Source organism: Pan troglodytes, chromosome 6 (genome assembly GCF_028858775.2).
Source record: "Pan troglodytes isolate AG18354 chromosome 6, NHGRI_mPanTro3-v2.0_pri, whole genome shotgun sequence".
NCBI lineage: Eukaryota > Metazoa > Chordata > Mammalia > Primates > Hominidae > Pan > Pan troglodytes.
In genome coordinates, this window is record NC_072404.2 from 91,338,675 (window position 1) to 91,358,549 (window position 19,875).

The 19,875-nt window shown below is 33.1% G+C and overlaps 1 protein-coding gene across 19 annotated transcripts in view; it reads right to left on the reverse strand.

Annotated features, from left to right (window-relative positions):
- CACNA2D1 (calcium voltage-gated channel auxiliary subunit alpha2delta 1) overlaps positions 1–19,875 on the reverse strand; it is a 496,237-nt gene that overhangs the window by 40,340 nt on the left and 436,022 nt on the right. For 8 of the 19 annotated variants that reach the window (XR_010158886.1, XR_010158888.1, XM_009453453.5 and 5 more), the window contains 6 exons: positions 18,929–19,003; positions 18,588–18,662; positions 14,860–14,916; positions 10,382–10,453; positions 8,064–8,135; positions 4,364–4,425 (listed from right to left, as the gene is read on the reverse strand). Coding sequence is in view for 14 of the 19 variants with exons in the window: in XM_009453453.5 (XP_009451728.1) it covers positions 4,364–4,425; positions 8,064–8,135; positions 10,382–10,453; positions 14,860–14,916; positions 18,588–18,662; positions 18,929–19,003 (413 nt within the window). In the remaining 5 variants the exon portion in view is untranslated. Of the gene's footprint in view, positions 1–4,363; positions 4,426–8,063; positions 8,136–10,381; positions 10,454–14,859; positions 14,917–18,587; positions 18,663–18,928; positions 19,004–19,875 lie in introns of those variants that run through there. The other 11 variants (XR_010158889.1, XR_010158887.1, XM_009453456.5 and 8 more) reach the window with 3 other exon arrangements.

Genomic DNA, 19,875 nt, shown 5'->3' on the forward strand with positions numbered 1-19,875 from the left:
ACAGCAAGATGACCTTTCATGATTCACTTGCCATTTACAAAATGTACAGCAGAATTACTGAGCACTGAAGATTGTCTCCCACAAATTCTTCTCAAGGGAAATTAGGACATTTTTATTGCCCCATCAGCATTTATTGCTAAGAGAAACTTCTAATTAAAACCGATAACATTATATCATACAACTGCTAAAGTGTCACTGTATAAGCTTGGGTTACATCTAATATACCATAAATATAGTGTGGAAACCCATGAGGAAGAAAATAGAAGTTTTAAAACTGGCACATCTACTATGCGTTTTGCTGGCCTGTAAGTCTTTGGTTGTTATTAATAGCTATAGTCCGTTCTATAGAAAAACATAGCTATACTAAATTTAATTATGTCCATCTCAAGCCAAGTTAATTTTTCAACATATAGTCAGATAAGATCTTTATCAACATTCCTAGTCAATGGTGCTGTCATATACAATGTTTGCTGTCTCTGTCCATATAAAACTGATAGACCAAGACTGCTTTATTTCCTTCCAGAGATTAAAGTTTAATAAAGCAAGTGGCCACCAGATGAATAGTATAGCCCAGGCAGTGTTTTGTGACTGACAGAAACATGGTTAACTGAGTTAAGTGGACTATAACACACTTTTCAACTCATTTATCTCCATAAAAGTAAATTATTCTCTAAAAAAAGAGAAAGCATCCTATTAAAATAATTTATTACATTTCAAAATATGGTACTTGGATCAAGACTTAAGAAGAGAGAAATCACCAGATGAAAATTTTGTATCTCATTCATGAAATCAAAACATATCATGTTTTTTTCCTTCAACTTAGATGTAACATTTTGTTCTAAATTGCTCTTTGTGAATTTGTACAGTGATTCAGAAAAGTATTTCCAATGGAAATAGATTTAATCTGGCCCAAAGTTGGAGACTTGGAAAGCGAATGTGTGAGGAAATGCAAAGGTGGGAAAGTTGGGGCCTTGTCAGAGAACAGTGATATGTATGGTGATGGAAGTGGCAGAAATGACAGGACAGATAAATTGGGTTAGAAATGTGTGAAGGGACTATCAGACTTGGAAGTTCAAATTAAACTTGATGATGAAAATGGAAGGAGACAAAAGTTTTGTCAACAAAGAGTGACATGAACTCGAGAAAAGAACATTCACCTGCCCACACTGTGTATTATCACTGGGTGCATGCGGAAAAGAGGTTGAGCATAGAGGCCATTCGTGAGACACATAAAACACCCCAAAAGTGTCCTTATAACTGTAGGAGAGCCAACTATCACATTGTAAGGGTCAAAAGAACCCAGTTTTTCTCAGAATTTGTTCATCTAAGCAACAAAGACACAGAATGCATTCTCATACGATGCCCTGATACTTTATCATAAAATCATCTCTCAAGAGACAGACCTTCAAGATTTCCTCTCTTTTTGCACCTTTTGACAAGTTAATCCAAAAATTGAAAGGTGGCAATAAGGAAGAGGGAGGAAAAAGAGTAACTTGTGTATACACATAAAGATTGTGCATGTATAAAGAAATGCCTAGAAATTAGAGATAGGAATCAGCTGATAGAAAAAAGTAAAATAATTAAAACGGCCATTCTGGTGTTTTGCAATATGCTCTCCTCTTCTGTCTATTCTACATGCAATCCTAGGAATACTAAAGGAGATAAGTTCCTATGATAATAACATAGGCTCCCATAAAAGCTTATGTGTATGTTCTGGGGAGTTGGTTTGATTTTTATTAGGAGAGAAATAGTTGAGTTCACCACAGCCTACATATTAACTGTATATTAATATGTAGTTAAAGAGACTTCCGTACTTAAATATTGCAATGGAAGTTCTGTACACCACTATATGAATTTGAAAGGATGAGACAGATTGAAAATTTCTTCAGTTGGAAAATTCTTCCATTTCTCCAAATTGAAATTCTTCAATTCTGTGAATATTTGTAGAGTGCCAACTATGTGCCACTGTCATACAAGCTGATGATTCAGAAGTAAATAAAGCAGGGAACAATCCCTGCCCTCTTGGAACTTACTAGTGAGAGAACAGATGATAATCAGTAGAAATAAGTTTCTCTATATATGTTTCGTGTGTGTGCATGATGTTAAATGTCAATAAGGGTTATGGAGAATATGAAGTGGAAGAGGGAGATAGAGTGTGGTGAAACATTATACATTTTAAATAGGATCGTTGGAGAAGGCCTTTCTGAAGAGATGAAAAGTAAGTAAAGATGGGAAGATGAGGGAATGAGCATGTGACTGTTTGGGAAAAGTAATTCCAGGCAGAAGTAATTTCATATACAAAAGTTCTGAGGCAGATGAGTGCCAGTGTTTATGTTGTGTGGCAAAAAGGACAGCATGGCTTAACCAGGGACTTTTCAGTGGAGAATCTGGAAGATAAATTCACAGAGCTGACGGTGAGTAAGGTCAAATGATTTACGCCACTGATGGCCATGCCAGACTTTGGGTGTCAGACTGAATGAGGTAGCAAATTTACTGGTGGGCATTGAGTAGAGAAATGAAACAGTCTACTCAAGGGTTAAGATCCTTCTTGTGATTGTGTTGAGAACAGAAATAGTGATAGAAGATGGAGATACAGATGCAAGTAGTTATGTACTCTAATAGTGGGAGTTCTTTCTGACCACTTCTATTTTTCTCTGTGAAATGGAGAGCAAATTCATCACCTGAGCGAAAATGATGAGACAGTATTACAGGTTTGGAGAGTGAAGTGATCAAGAGTCATCTACGAGAGTCCTAAAATTACAGGATTATGGATACTGCCAGCTACCACTAAGGCCCACTTGAGGTTAGAGGTCATGAATTTTAGGTGATATGTCAGCTAGTGAGCATTTTACTTCAGTCACTTTTAGCTGTATGGGTGCAGTGTGGTATGGCTAATAATTTGAATTTAACCAGGACTGGTATTTTGCCAAATTGCTGTATGCCAAATTCAACTATGATGAAAGGAGTTGGTGGTGTGCACAAGACAGTGAAAGACCCAAGGAATTTCTGCTAAATAAAGAAGGGCACAAGGACACAAAGAGGGCAAGACAGCAAAAAGGGAGAAGGGATTGATGGATTTCATGTCTTGAGTCAAGCATTACTGCAGTTGGGCTACTAGCAGGAGAGGATGGAAAGCTAAAATGTGGTAACCTGAGAGGTGGATGAAAAATTCTCATGTAAAGACTATGAAGGCATTGCAGACTTGACACTGTAAGAGCTGCAGAATATGATTTTGGAGTCAGTGACTAAGGTAGGGGAGTGACAAGATCATTAGAGGAGAGAAGGCCAAAATTAAGAGAGCCCAGGTATTAGAAACATCATCTTTGTCAATGCTACTTAAAGTGTTTTCCATGGACCTAGCCAATTTGCAAACTGTCTATTACAAGCCCATGATAGCAAAATACAGAAATTGGGAGAAGTATTTAGAAAATTTTATAGCAATGTAACAGACTAATTTTGTCTGTGAAATATAATAGTAAAAATTTTGAGCTTATGTTTTTTCTTTTAAAGTGTATTTTATTAAATATTTTTTATTTTTCTTCACACCAGTGTGGGTATGGAATCATTTGAAAAACAGTGAACTATGTGAATGTAGGAGAGAGTGACAATGAGCCAGGAGTTGAAATCTTTATAGGAATGAGAGGGACGTGACTGTTAAGAAGGAGGAATAGCAGGTGGTGTGGTTTGGTGTCATGAGATCAAAAGATGGGAATTTTAGAAAGAAAGAAAAAACAAAACAGAATGAGTAATGCCGACACACTCATATCACCCTCAGTATTCTAAAGACCTCAGAGGAAGCAGTGAGCTCAGAGGAGAGTTAGAGCAAGAAAGTGAAGGAAGTGTTGAGCAAGTGTTGAAGAATGGAGAATTACCAAGAGATTACTAGGTTTTAGGCTGTCCAGCTTTCTGAAGCCCAGCCAATGGGAGGAATCAGAATATTACAGAACTGATACTCATGGAGGTAAATTATATCAACTAAACATGTTATATCAGATACCACAATCATGAGATAAGCTTTATATTTTAGTTAGTTTTCAGCTCAAATGTACATAATGTAAACTAAACAACAACTAGAAGAGGAAGTCAGTGAAAGTGAACCCTACATATTATTATGGGTATTTGTCAACATTTCTCATGTAAAAATACAAAATATATATATTTATATCACATACGTTTTCATTTCTAAATTTTATATTACTAGAGTTTTTCCATCTTTTCCATTTTAAAAATTAGTCTATAAGTTTAGTATGTTTTCATGTTGGGAACTTTTCTAGTGAAAATCACATGAAAATTCACTTGTGAAAATGCAGACTTAATATTAATCCATTGGAATACACAATACACATAAAATATAGTTAATTACCTGTAATCTGTGCCATTAACAGGTGTCCATGTGTATGTCCTGTTTCCTTTGTCAATATATCTCTAGAAAGAAGTTTAACATGGTTATTATCACTTTACATTTTGTATGAATATATACGAAAAGTAAAGCCGTAGAATTTACTTATAAATTTTGTAGTCATTTAATACTCATCTTTACAAAGGTATGATCTATTTTATTCTATATTTATTTATTTTCTGTGTGTGTCTAGCAAAATTTTTCACAGAAACAAATGTAAGTGCAAAATCTTTATAGTTTATGCCAAATTATTATCTTCAAAACATTGAAAACAGTATTTCCTGAAAAACAAATTTTAATAATGAAACAGGACTATGAAGTATTTAGAGAAGGCTCAGATATGTCCATACTAAAGTATGTTAAGAGTAATAGGCAACATCAGGACATTAATGCAGTGTGTCTAGATCCAAATGTATGATTAGCATATGACTGTTTTTATGAAGCCACTATTATAGCATTATTATGGTATCATAAGAGGCTACTCAGTATCACTGAAGGTTAGGACAACACCTAAACCCACCAGGGAAAGAAAATACAGAGCTAAGGAAGTTCATGCATGGCTCTATCTTTTATACATTCTGTCTTCCATTAGGTATTACGATGGCACATGTATAATTTTTTTTTTTTTTTTTTTTTTTTTTTTAGACGGAGTCTCGCTCTGTCACCCAGGCTGGAGTGCAGCGGTGTGATCTCGGCTCACTGCAAGCTCCGCCTCCCGGGTTCATGCTATTCTCCTGCTTCAGCCTCCCCAGTAGCTGGGACTACAGGGGCCTGCCACCACGCCTGGCTCATTTTTTTTTTTTTTTTTTTTTTTGTATTTTTAGTAGAGACGGGGTTTCACTGTGTTAGCCAGGACAGTCTCGATCTCCTGACCTCGTGATCCACCCGCCTCGGCCTCCCAAAGTGCTAGGATTACAGGAGTGAGCCACCGCTCTCAGCCGCTGGCACATGTATAATTTTTAATTTGCTTAGTTATTTTTGAGTTTCATCATTCTCACCAAAACAGTAACATGTATTGAAGTATTTCTTGGTATCAGGCACTATGCTAAGCAACTGTCATTCTGTCACTTAGTCCAACCACTGGAGTATATACTTTTATATCCTGCAATTTATTGATGAAGAAATAAGTGTTAAAGAGGAGGTAAGGTGCTTAAGTTGGCAAAATATATAATGCCAAATTCATGTTTGTGACAACTACACAATGAATGTGTGCGTGTTTGTGTGTGAGCATGTGTGGGGTGTATGTGTGGCAGATGGAGGGGGGAACAGGGTTGTGAAGAGGGCTTTGGACTAGCAATATTCTTAAAAGAATTAGAAGAAACAATGCTTATATATTTGTTACTACTCATATAAAAAAACAGGGCAAGCAAGTGTTGGTCTGCAAGTTATAAATAAAATACAGTATCAGAAAACAGTATCAGAACAGAGAAATAAAAATGTAAGTTTTTTCAATATCAGTAGCAGAAATTATAATCTTGTTCAGTCTTCAATTTGTAATAAAATAATCAAATGGACAATTTTAAGCATTATTACTAATTTTTTAGTCAAGAAATCTATTTTTCAACTGCTTTTGAAGTTTGAAAGTATTCTCAGATTAGCTTCTTAAAAAAGTCATTATTCAGTAAGTTTATCCTTACTAAATTCTACCATCTTTCAGTAAATTTTCTGCATGAAATAGTACAAATGAATTCTAGTTTTAGCCCAAGCATATAGTTATAAACAAAGGACTGTTGATGGAGTATGCATAATAAATACAAACTATTTTCAGATTCCAACAAACCAGATTCACTTGGGCATAAATTAAGTTGAAAAGTTCTAATTCTATTTTAAACTTATTTCAGTAGTAATACTAAAATCCATAAAAATACAGTGTCATAAGGGTTAGCATATGTGCATTAAAAATTTGATTCATATAATTTCTCATTTATTCTATACACTTACAATTTTTATAGAATAGTAAGACTCATGAAAGACATGACCATGAAAAAAAGTTTACAAATTAATTTCAGACAGATTGTAGTGAAAAATATTCAATAAATCAGGTGTAAATAGAGGTTCTGTGGGAAACATTTCCTAGGTGAGGAATTTCAAATTATTTGCAACTCATTATGCCAAACATTGTGAAATGTGCCAAACTGGAGATTCCTAGCTCATCAATATGGAAAATGGTACAAGAAAGGTTCTATAATTCCTACAACCACCACAAAAATGAACTTCAAAGTTAATAGCTAACCTACGCCTGTGGAATTCAGCTACTTTGGCTAAACCGAATAACACTATAATGTGAAGGTTACTATCACATCCTAAATATCTCTGCCAAACCCCTTACATAGACCATATAGATAGAGCTTTTGAAAGATATCACCTTAAAATTAGAATAATATGTATGCACAGTGTTGTAATTGTCTATAAAATAGTGAATAGTGATAAAAATTATAGTCATTCATAGAATAAATAATAACTTTTCTTGAAATACCAATATACATAGAAATCTGGAGTACAAGGCAATGTAGTAATTGAAAATTAGCAGTTATATCTATTTACAATAGTGTGTTCATCAGAGACATTTTAAAATTCTAAGACAGGAAAATATAGTCTTTAGGTGAATATTTGTCAAAAAAAGTAATTTGCAATAAATTGAAGGAAGAAAAATATCAGTGGGAGTTAATAGAATATTACTTTGTAATCTGAGAAAAGAATGTGCAAAAGTCTAAGCAAATAGAGTTGAAGTTTCAACAAAGACTGAAAGGTAAATATACCTCCCTTTGCGTTCTGTAATAGGGACTCATAATGATATTAAAATGAGAAAGGCCATGTGCTAATGAAGGATCATAGTCAGATCCTAGCTCACCTTCCACCTAGGGAAGGATCTGATGAGGAATTTCGGAGAAATGTAATTCATCTAAAAATGATGAGATTGTGAGGAAAAGCATATAGGTTATACATAAAAGCTTAAGTTAAATTTCCAGGTTCAAAAGCTTCTGAGACTTACATTTTTCAAATACTCAAATGTATAAATGTCTGTATGTACTCCACATCTGACTAATAGACATAATCCTCTGACTGATAATAGATATACTCCAATATGATAATAGACATAAACCAATTATTTGTGGGGGGAGTTGTGTTGTCACAGGATTTAATTTCAGATGTAAGTGCTGGGAAATTTTAAAGTGTGTAACTAGTAAAAGAAGATAAATCAAGCCAGAAACAAGTAAACAAAAAGCTAAAAATAAAAATAATATGTGGAACTCAATAATTAGAATAAAAAGACAAATCATATAAAACATATAGCTATTAAATATTAACTTCAATTTTGTAACATTGGCATAGTGTAAAACAACATGGTAAAATTATATTGTGTATTCTATTTCTCATAAAATATGTATGTAAAATATAATTTCAAGAATATACTGTTAATGTATAAGAAAACATCAAGAAACCTAAAGCAATAGTATTTTATAAAAAGAAAAAGAGAGTTAAAAATATATCTTAGTGAAAATATCCCTCCAGCTAAGAAGTGCTTTAAAAAGAAAAATTGTTTCCTAGAGATATCCCTGTTTTATAAGTAAATAGTGGATTAATAGAAAAAAAGGACAAATTACCAGTATCAATTATTCTTGATATAATTTTTATTTAAGAATAAGCTAGAATCAATTCTTACCTCATCTTGAGATTTAACCAGAGTTCTGAATGTTTTTTCTCCACTTTCCCCATCAATCATCTTATTTCGAATCTAAGAGTAAATGAAACAACTACTTTATTCCAGAAACAAAGCTGACCTGCCAAAATATGACTATTAACATGGTAGTTTTTCAAGTTTTTTACCTTATTTAGAACAAATAAAATAAAAATAGGGAGTTAGTTTTACCAGTATCTGCAGTTGTTCTCAGGGAATTTTTTTAAGTTACCATATTATAGTCATTTTACATTATTTTAAAATAATAAAACACCCTTAATGAAATATTTTCAACCTGTTGGTAGTTTTTGAAACGTAATTAATAAAATGTTCAATTATGTTATGGCTAGCCACATTGGAGTGGAAAGTAGTCATTGAGACATAGAAATGTATATGTACAGAATTACATATAACACGGAATGCTTCAAATTTCTGCCTTACACAATGAGTTTCATGTGAGAAAAAAATTTTTAAGAGGACTCTTTACACTTTTTAGTTTGTAATTCTTATATCTGGGTACCAAAAAAATCTAAATAAAGGACAGAGAAAACTATAAACACCTGTTTGGATTTAGAATAATAGAGTTGAGTCTCCTTCAGTAGAATACTCCAAATCCTTAAAAATGTGCAAGGTCGGCCAGGTGCAGTGGCTCATGCCTGTAATTCCAGCACTTTGGGAGGCTGAGGCGGGCAAATTGCCTGAGGTTGAGAGTTCGAGATCAGCCCAGCCAGAATGATGAAACCCCATTTCTACTAAAAATGCCAAAATTAGCCAGGCATGGTGGCAGGCGCCTGTATTCCCAGCTACTTGGGAAGCTGAGGCAGGAGAATGGCATGAACCCAGGAGGTGGAGGTTGCAGTGAGCTGAGATTGCGCCACTGCACTCCAGCCTGGGCGACAGAGCGAGACTCCACCTCAAAAAAAAAAAAAAAAAAAAAGTGCAAGATTACATTATCCACTAAATATTCCAGTCGACTGGCAATTCTCAGAAGTTTCCTCAACTTATTTTTTATAACTCAACCAGTGATTTACATGTGGCTTCGGGAAGCTGCAAATGATAAGTAAACAAACTTGGTGTGATTAAAGGAATAACTTGAATTTGAAGAACACAAATGTTTGATGTATCTAATTTAGTTCAAATATTTGGGTCTTAAAGGAAGGAGTAGATAACAGCTTCTAATGTAAGTTGAGTGTGCACTTATGAGGAGCTCAAAAATAATAAAGACTTTACCATGAACCAGGCCTTTTGCTAAGTCCTTTCTATATATTATTTCATTCAATCACTATTACTGATTGATTTAGAAGAAACTGAGGCTTGCAGAATCTAAGATCATTTTGGTCACTCACTGGAGTAAGAGTCCAGACACCAAGCTTGTCCCCATTACTTTATCCTACTTTATTATGTCAATTACTTTACAACAAACATTATTAATCACCTAAACACCCTAACACAAGGCCACTGTCTAGGGTAATTATAATAAATCATTAAATTCTATTGTTCTACAATTGAAATGCACTGTGACAAGTTATAAAAGAAACATGATGGCATTTGCAAGGAAGTTAATCCATCTGGAAAAATCCTAAAAATCTGTAATCTAGAATGCAAGAGCCAAGTTCTGCTACTTATTAGCTGAAGAACTGTAGAGAAACTATTTGACCTCTCTGTACCTCAAATGTATCATCAGTACAACAGATATTATAATTTGAAATAAAAATACCTATTTCCAAGCCTTTTGAGAATCCATGACTAACATATATCATATACTTAATGTTATTTATTATATATTTCTAATATTTTTATTATTAATATAATACTCTCATTATTATGGAAGACTCTCTCAGAGGAGGAAATATGCAATTTTGCTTTTGAAATAAAATAGATTGCCAAGTAAAATGTATTAAGGCAAACATGGCAGCTTCTACTCATGCTATTCCTTATGTGTTTGGGTGGTTGGATTCCTTCCAACTTTTTTTTCAACACTATAACAACATCCTCCATCTCTATGATTTTTACTGAAGTTTACAAGATACATTTGTATTAGAATAGTGAAAATATGTCTACCTTTAGGAAGAGAAAGAAGACTAAGGTCAAACCCAACTTAAACATTTATTCCTTTTCATATGATCTTTTGGATAGGAAAACTTAGGATCTAGAAAATTTTAATAACAAAGAACATTCATCTTTGTGTATACAGTATCAAACAGACAAGCTAACACATTGTAGCCGTTCAACAGATACTTGTAGAATGAGTGCATACCAGCATCTGACCTGAGGAATTGTTTAGTCTTACTGATTCCACTCACCTCCACTTTAATATCATTCTCTAACTCTGCATCAAGGAAATCCAATGTTACTGGCTCCTGAGATTTGGGGTTCTATACAGAAAACAATAATAATTAGGTACATGTAACATTATACAATGATGCTGTGTATAAAACAATTTAATGGGTATTTACGAAATTGTGCAAAAATTACTTACCTAGGATACAATAATTGTATAAAGGTATCTTCTTTCATATATATTTTATATATATATAGCTTATGTATAAAAGCTAGAGATTGAGCTTTAAGTGCAGGAAATCTTAATTAATAACCAAGTGAAGACAGTGTCATTTTGAGTGCTGTATTTGATACTGCATTTATATTCACAAGCTCTTTGGGCACATTACTTTTGAAGAACCATTCACAACTTTCTTTTCATTAATTAGCATGGGAAAGGGGCAAAATATAGCCATTTGGATAACTTATTTGGTAATAAAACAATGGCAACATGTAAGCATACTTTTAAAATTTGTAAAAAAATAAGTGTATGAGAAAATGTTTTAAAATTATGTCTACACTTGCCAAGTAAAACATTCTATTGGACCTGTTCTTCCTTCTGAAAGTATATAAAGAAAAGGTGCAAGTTTGCTTCATATATTTCAATCTAAGAAATTTTATATTTTAATAATTCAAATGACATCAGAATGTAGAAGTTAAAATTTGTGGTTGTCATAAAGATTTTAAGATTAGCTATTATAATTAAAGTCTTACTAGGATAATAACCCCTGGGTTCTATGAATACTATTTCCTATTGCTTCTTCTTGCTGGTGTATAATAATAAAGACAGAACACTGGGGAATAAGATAGATTCTTATTTATTCATATCATTATATAAAATGATACTGTTATTCTGGCAAATTTACCTCATATGATATTATTTTAATGTCTCAATTGCAAAATGAAGATTCACTGAACTATTTGATAAACTAAATACAGTCAATTCCTCTATAACTTCCTACGTAATGTAACATGTCATACTAAAATTTCAAAGCTTACTAGACCAATAAAATCATAATAGGTATATGTAATTTCATAATTGCAAAATTTTAGAAATTGAATTTTTAATTTTTATTAAAATATTACCTAAATCTGATAACTAGATACTGGTAACAAATGCAAACTATGCTGGATTAGTGCAAAGGTCACTCAAACTTTAATAATATAAGCCTCACAGGCTCTTTCAAAAGATGTTCAAATTATCACCATTTTAAGCACTGTTTTAGGAAGAAACTTCCCAAGGCAGTTGCAGTAAGTAAAAATGTACTAAAATTAAGCATATCTTATCAAGATGTTGAATGACATAGTATACATGGCATGTATTTACTGACAAAAATGCCTTCCTTCAAAGAGTAATTCCACCTAAAGATGAAAATTTTTGATTCCTATGGTTTTTGATAAATGAACATTCTTAAAGGCAAATTTTAAAAAATAGCCATGTCTGGCACTTCAATTGAAAAAAAAATTCACTGCTTAAGTACTCTATCACTACAATCAGAAGATTCTAGAATACTGAAAATAAGTATTAAATTTTTCAAAGGTGAAAATGCTGACCAGTATTGGTAAGATACTGATGACATCTTACTGCCTGAAAAGGAAATACTCATTTGAAATGTAGCATATTTTAAAAGAATAAAATAAAAGCCAATGTTGAAAATTCTTCTAATTTCTTTGTTTAAAAAATGAAACCTAGAAAACCCCTAACAAAAGGATGCTCTAAAGTTTACAACATTATTCAGAATTGCTCCATTTAATGTCCCATGAAATAAATTGTCTTCACACAAACACCATCATATCAGCATTAAAATTTTAACAAACTCACTGCAAAACAAAGTCAAAATAATGAAAATAATAAAAAGTAAACAGAAATAAGAGTATTTATCTTACATGCAATGGATAATGCATAGCATGACCAGACCCAAACAGCATGCATGGAGGAGGCATTATCAGGAAGAATTGGCAATATGAAGATCATGTCCCAATCCAGCATACAAAGACACAGAGAAGAAAATGAAATCATGAAAGAAAAATCTCAATGCATAAGTTGTACTTTTAATATAGCAATCTAGCTGACCATTTTTTAAAAGATTCACCACGGGCATGGTGACTACAAAATTCGAAAGCATAATCTTTCAATAAGAAAGCACCAAGAGAGGCTGAAGAACTGGAATATAGTCTCTGCACACCCATTGTTTTTGTCTGATATTAAAATACCTAGTATTTCTCATTTGCAAAATTTGGTTATCAATGGAAATAAATACCACACCATTTGTGGAAACGAAAGAATGAAATGTTAACAAATTTTAAATTGAAATAATTACTAGATAGTATTACAAATGCTACTTAGTTCAAAAATAGCCTTCAAATTGAGGAGTCTTGTGTGGTTGCTAGTTTGCCATTTAGAGTTTTCTTAGAATGAAAACAAAAATAAAACAGACCATTTTCAGGTTGTTTATTTTTTAATTATAATGGTAAGAGTTACATGCAATATTTGAGGCTGCTGCAAAAACAAAAATTCACTAAAATGCACATGACTGCAAAAGTATAAGATAATACATAAAAAGAAACATGCAAGGACAGTAACAAAACAATTTACTATATCAAGAAAGGCATAAACATAATTTTAAACTTTATAGGAATTATAAAAGATATGAAGACTTTCATATGCAACAATAGGAAATTCAGTTTGTTCTAAAATTCTAGCACTGGAAGGGAGCTAAAGTTTCTCAACTAGGGCAGTGGCTCTGCACTTTAGACCTCCATGGGGAGCTTTAAAAACTATTTAGAGGCTGGACACAGTGGCTCACACCTGTAATCCCAGCACTTTGGGAGGCCAAGGCAGGTGGATCACGAGGTCAGGAGATCAAGACCATCCTGGCCAACATAATGAAACCCCGTCTCTACTAAAAATACAAAAATTAGATGGGCATGGTGGCCAGCACCTGTAATCCCAGCTACTCGGGAGGCTGAGGCAGGAGCATCATATGAACCCAGGAGGGAGAGGTTGCAGTAAGCCGAGATCGCGCCACTGCACTCCAGCCTAGTGACAGAGTGAGATCCATCTCAGAAAATAAATAAATAAATAAACAAAACAAAACAAAAACTATGTAGAGGCCTGGTCCCATCACTGCCAAATTAAATCAGAATTTTCAGAGGATGAGGCAGGGGACTGACATATATATATTTAATTTCCTAGGTGAATATACTGTGTAGGATGGAAACTAGTGACTAGTTCAATTCTCCTGCTTTTCAGATGAAGAAAATTAAACACTACAGGATTTAGTGGAGTGCTCAAGAACACAGTGTTGGCTTTCAGAACCAAACGAGCACTCAATTCTACTAACTCACAGCTTATCCATCTCTTAATAACACATTACCTCTTCATTTTAATGTCACCAACTTATTTACTTACTCATTTTTTTTTTGAGACGGGGTCTCGCTCTGTCACCCAGCCTGGAGGCAGTGGCACAATCTTGGCTCACTGCAACCTCTGCCTACTGGGTCCAAGCGATTCTCCTGCCTCAGCTTCTTGAGTGGCTGGGACTACAGGCATGTACTACCATGCCTAACTAATTTTTCTTTCTTTTTTTTTTTTTTTTTTTTTTTTTTTTTTAAGTAGAGGCAGGGTTTCACTATGTTGGCCTGGCTGGTCTCAAACTCCTGACCTTGTGATCGGCCCTCCTCGGCCTCCCAAAGTGTTGGGATTATAGGCATGAGCCACCGTGGCCGGCCTTAATGTCACCAACTTTTTCAAAGAAATGGTAGGCTTACCTACACAATCTTAAATAATGTTGAACATGCTTTGAAATTCTGAAATTCTCTTGCTAAGCTACAGGAAGTATCCTTTTATGTTGATTATTAATAGTTTTACTGTGCATTTAGAAATATTGCATACATATGATAACTGAAGTTTTGTTGCCAAAAGGAAAAGCTTTCGCAATGAGTTTACCAGGTAATAAAAATTCACTACTTATTTGCACTTTGGTACATTTTTAATTAGCTAAGGGAAATTTCTTTAACTTCTAACCCAAAATTACACTTTTTAGAAATTTTGGCTTAAAATCTGTGGCTTATGGAAACTGTCACATAGGAATTGTATTTTATTTCCATGTAGAAGTCAATTTACAAGCAAACTGTTAGGATCACATGAATTTGACATTAATTTTACAATTTTAATAACAAATTTATTTTTAGAAGCCATCTCGTTATGATTTCTCTGATTATTAACTTGATTCCATAATTGACTTTGCAATCTTTGGTTAGCCAATACACACCCTCTACCATCATTAATAACATTTTTGCTCCAGCTTATTAAGAAATGATGCTCATCTCATTTCATGCTCTGGAAGCTTGATGTCAGGAAAGGCAGCTTTAATTATAAGCTTTAAGAACAGAAGCTTAATCTCAACTTGGATTTAGCAAATTTGAAAGCACTGTTAAGGCTACCTTCATTCACAGTTACCTGGATATTGGGTCTCCTTTTTCTTAAATTAATTGTTGGTATACCTACACCAATAGGCTGAAGCAACAGAAAAATGGTAATTCATCATACTACATGTCAACATAGGTACGGGTTCTATCCTATCAATTTTCGCCAGATATTTCCTTGATTGCAAAAAGGTCTAAATGATAGAATTCAAAATATTTGGTAGGTATGGAGTTCATGAGTCAATAAAATAAAAATGTAAAAATAACTTCAATGAATAAAAACTGTTACATTTTTAAGAAAAATGACTATTATTTTTCTTTTTCTAGAAAAGTACATATTTGGGAAGTGGGAAAAATGGTTGTTTGTCCCAGATTACTTTTCCATTGATTTGACAAAAAAAAAAAAAAAAAAAAAAGAGAGAGAGAGAGAGAGAAATAACAATTTTCTCAAAAAATTGACCCAAATATAAACATTTTTAATGTCCATCCCTCAATTCATATGTTGAAATCCTCATCTCCAGAGATGATGGTATCCAAAGGCTTTTGGGAGGTGATTAGGTCTTGGTTGGTGGGTCCCTCATGAATGAGACTGGTGCCCTTGTAAAAGAGGCCCTAGAGAGAGACACGTCTCACCCCTTCTCCTCCATGTGAGGTTAGAGTGAGAAGATGGCTGTCTAGAGGGAGGCAAGCCCTTACAGAACACCAATCTGTCCAAGCCTTCATCTTTAACTTCTCAGTCTTCAGAACTGTGAGTTACTAAATTCTGTTTATAAGCCACCCAGTCTATAGTATTTTGTTATAGCAGCCTGAATGAACTAAGAAAATTATACGATATTAAAAAGTTTTAACGTTTCATATTTGTGCCTTTGTTTTCTGAAGTGATACCAAATGTTATATCTATGAAACTAATAGAGAATGTAACCATTAACAGTGTAGATTTATTTTAAATATTAACTTCTCAAACATAGATTATGCACAATTTCCTATACAATACATATTTCTTAGAATTGAACAAAATGAGATATCTAATTAAGTAGACCTAACCTGGCTACTTCAATGACACAAAACGGAAGAAAGTTAAAATCCATTTTGGAATAAAGCAGAATACATAATTCAACATACGTCAAAATGTGGTCATGCTGGTAAAAGTACACATTGAGAAAATGTTATGAATCCTTAAAAAATTAAATATGTGAAAAGTCCATAGCTATTTTATGATATTCTGGGGGCTTTTAAAGAACGCTCATCTTCTACAAAAAAAAAAAGGAATACTTGCATAACATTAGACTTTCACCTTGTTAAATAATAATGGCTGCTATAGATATAGCATTATTTTTCTTCACTTGTATTAATGAATTTCTGATAAAATAATTAAGATTTTGTTAGTATACTGTTACCATACGTTCCTTTGTATTTGTTGATTTCTAAAGCAATTATCTTATACTATATCATCCTTTTATGAGGTCTTGTATCAATCTGTATAGCGTGCTCCTTTAGCCACAAAATGGAAATCATAATATTTACTGAATTAATGATGAGAATTCATAAGCATGAATTTCAGAAATAAAGAATAAATTGATGTTCAGAATAATTTCTTTTTCATGGTGTTCTGAAATAGTATTTTTGGAAATGTCTTTCGGTTACATATTAATATTTGCTTTAATAAAATCCAAACATAAAGATATGCAAAGCTAATTTATAATATGGAAGAAAAATATCAATTGGGCTTTAATGAAGTTGCTAAAGAATTTGTTTTCTCTGTAATATTATAAATTTTAGTGAATTATTTCAAATACGAGCCAAATATAGGTTAATGTCATTCAAATAGTAATATTTTCTACATAAATACTGGTTATTAGTAGAAGAATGTAGAAAAGGAAAAAAAACTTCAAATTATTACTTCTCTTTCACTATGAAAACCGCCTAAATTGTTACAGCCCTTAGATGGTAGATTTATATATATATATATATCAATCATATATGCATTATCGTACTTATTCTTCTGTCTATATGTTAGTTCCTTTGGGTAAGGGTTAAGGCTTATAATCATAAAAGTAGAGATCCTTCACACCCTTCATCACATTACTTTTTTTTTTTTTTTTTTGAGATGCAGTTTCGCTCTTGTTGCCCAGGCTGGAGTGCAATGGCGTGGTCTCGGCTCACTGCAACCTCCGCCTCCTGGGTTCAAGAGATTCTCCCTGACTCAGCCTCCCAAATAGCTGGGATTATAGGCATGTGCCACCACAGCCGGCTAATTTTGTATTTTTAGTAGAGACAGGGTTTCACCATGTTGGCCAGGCTGGTCTCCAACTCCTGCCCTCAGGTGATCTGCCCGCCTGGGCCTCCCAAAGTGCTGAGATTACAGGCATGAGCCACCACGCCCAGCCCACATTACACTTTTATTCCTTTTGAATTACTTTAGTTAGGGGAATTTAATTGAAAATACACTGGATATACAAAGCCCAAACAATAATACTTCAAAATTATAAAAAAATTTAAGATATAAAAAGTTTTCAAGCTATAGCAAAATCATAGGATGATTAGCCAAACATAAATTACTCTTTTAAGAGGAATTTAACAGGATATGCTTTTAAAGAGCTGTGGTAGTTTAATAATAATATGAAAAAGTACTTATGCAACATTTATATTAAAACAACACATTTAAGCATAACTAGGGTGATCAACAGCTACACGTGCTACAAGTAATTATGTGATGAATTTGATATGGAAATACATTCCAAAGTCAGATAAACTAAAATAGACATTAGTTATAAAATGTAATATTATTTAATGTATTAAAATATATAATTAATATATTACATTTAATGTATTTTTGCATTCAATATCAATAGTTCTCTTACGGATTTGAACCATATTTAAATGACACAAGTTTTTGTGTGTGTATGTTCACACACTTGTGGTATATTCTAATATATGACTAACATTAACTATCCATGACTCGGGAGAAAGAAGTAGTATGCATAAGTCTGCATGGTTTAAAGGATCTTCGACATTATCTTCAAAGTGTAACAATAACTAAAAGGATGCTTCTAAAGTTACAATTATAAGACGTCTAAATAAATTTTGCTATTAATGCCCTGTGAAGCAGTTCATGAAGAGCGAAATGAGTTGTACAAGGTAATTTATGAAAATATCTTGTACCTTGAGAAAATAGGCATAAAAATTAGGATAATATGGTTCATCGATGGCATTTTATCTCTTTCAGATTAACTTGCTGATTAATAAATACTTCCCATTTCTGAAGCCCATCACATGAATTTTACTTATACAATCTCTTACATCTGTTTACAGGCCTGTCCTAAAGTAAAAGGAAAACCATTCTGGGAGATGGAAAGCAGAGTTAATTACTAGAAGAGAAGGGCAATAGAAAATGTGGCCTGGACATAGATAAACATTACTAATATTTATCAGGTTCACACTCCTGTCTGGAGCAATATCCTTATCTTACAGCCTTAAAATCAAAGTCAGAAGTGGGATGCATGAAATTGAGGCTCAGTGGGTGATAATGGCTGTCTTTGAGATAAAAATATTGCAGCTAAATTGGTAACAGAAAATGAAAACTGCTTTCACACTTTCATATAGTATAATGTGTGGTCCTTGTCATCTAAGAAGAGAGACGCATTAGAGACTGTACTTTGATATTTAGTGTTATACGGTAAATTTTAAAACAACAATCCTATTAAGAACATTAATCATTAATTCTACAAAACACTAATCACTGTAAACAAATTATATACTGACCTTTGGCTGAAGATTTGGATGTAATAAAACATAACCATTAGGATCGATTGCAAAGTAATACCCATTGGGGCACAGCTGGAAAAGAAAAAAAAAATAAGCTTGGATATGCCTGAGTCACAATTAGAAATCTATATTCTTTTAAATACATAATGTATTAAATACACATTGTATAGCATGTTGAAAGATAACATGGAACCATTTTATTTTAGAGATGCTTTTAACCATTTAGTTCCTTTGCTAAGATAACTGCCCATAATTTTTGAGAATTACCTAAGTGCCAAGCTAAGTTAGTACAGAGTTCTAAACTAGAAAGGGTATCAAAAGAGCAAATTTCATCTTACTGTAAAACGTGGTGTCAATCTTTTAATATCTTCCAAAGACACATCTACTCCCATCACACCAAGAATCAGCTGGTTCTATAATAAGAGAGCAAAAATGGCATTTTATGTCAAAAATTTACATATTTTTACACAATTATCATATGATCATCTTTTGCTTGCATTATGGTTATATTCCACATTAGTTTAAATGTATATATAGGGTGAAGCACTCTTAGTGTCAATTTACAAGGATTCTCAGCTTTGTTTCCCACAACTTTATCATCATTATCATTTAACTTAGCAAAGAAAATCTAGATAATTGAGGCTAAAATATATAAAGGATAAATAAAAGTGTTTGACACTTCTTGTACCCTTTTCTTCTAATATTTATTTTCACTGCTATTGTACGGTCAGCCCTTATAGCTGTGTGTCTATATATGTGAGTTTAGATTGACTTTATGGTTTACTATAATTAAGAAACCACAAGAATGTCCAGCTTAAAGATTATACAATATAGAATAAGAACACATTGGATTTTTGCTGCAGATAGTTCCTGTGTATGTAACTATCCTAAAAGTATGTGACCATATTGGTGATAAAATCCTCAAAACACTATTTCTAGTCACTGCTAATAACTTCTATATACCAAGCAACAGGCATCATAGTTTTAGGTGCAAGTAGAGGAGGCTTGTGGCAAACTGCTATCATAATCTTCTATGGGACATAAAGATGGAAATTGTGTTAAAATTTTGAGTCCAAAATTGTTGTTTCAAATGGAATTATATAAATTATAAAATAATAAGCAAAAAATTATAAAATCTAGTAATTACAAAAACATTTAAACCTTGTGTAGGCACAGATAGAGTAAGAAAGTTGTATCAACAACTATGCTCTTTTCCATGAACCAATCCTAGTCTGAGCAAAAACTTCCCAACTGAAGCAATCTCTTAGTTCACAGTGAGATCTGT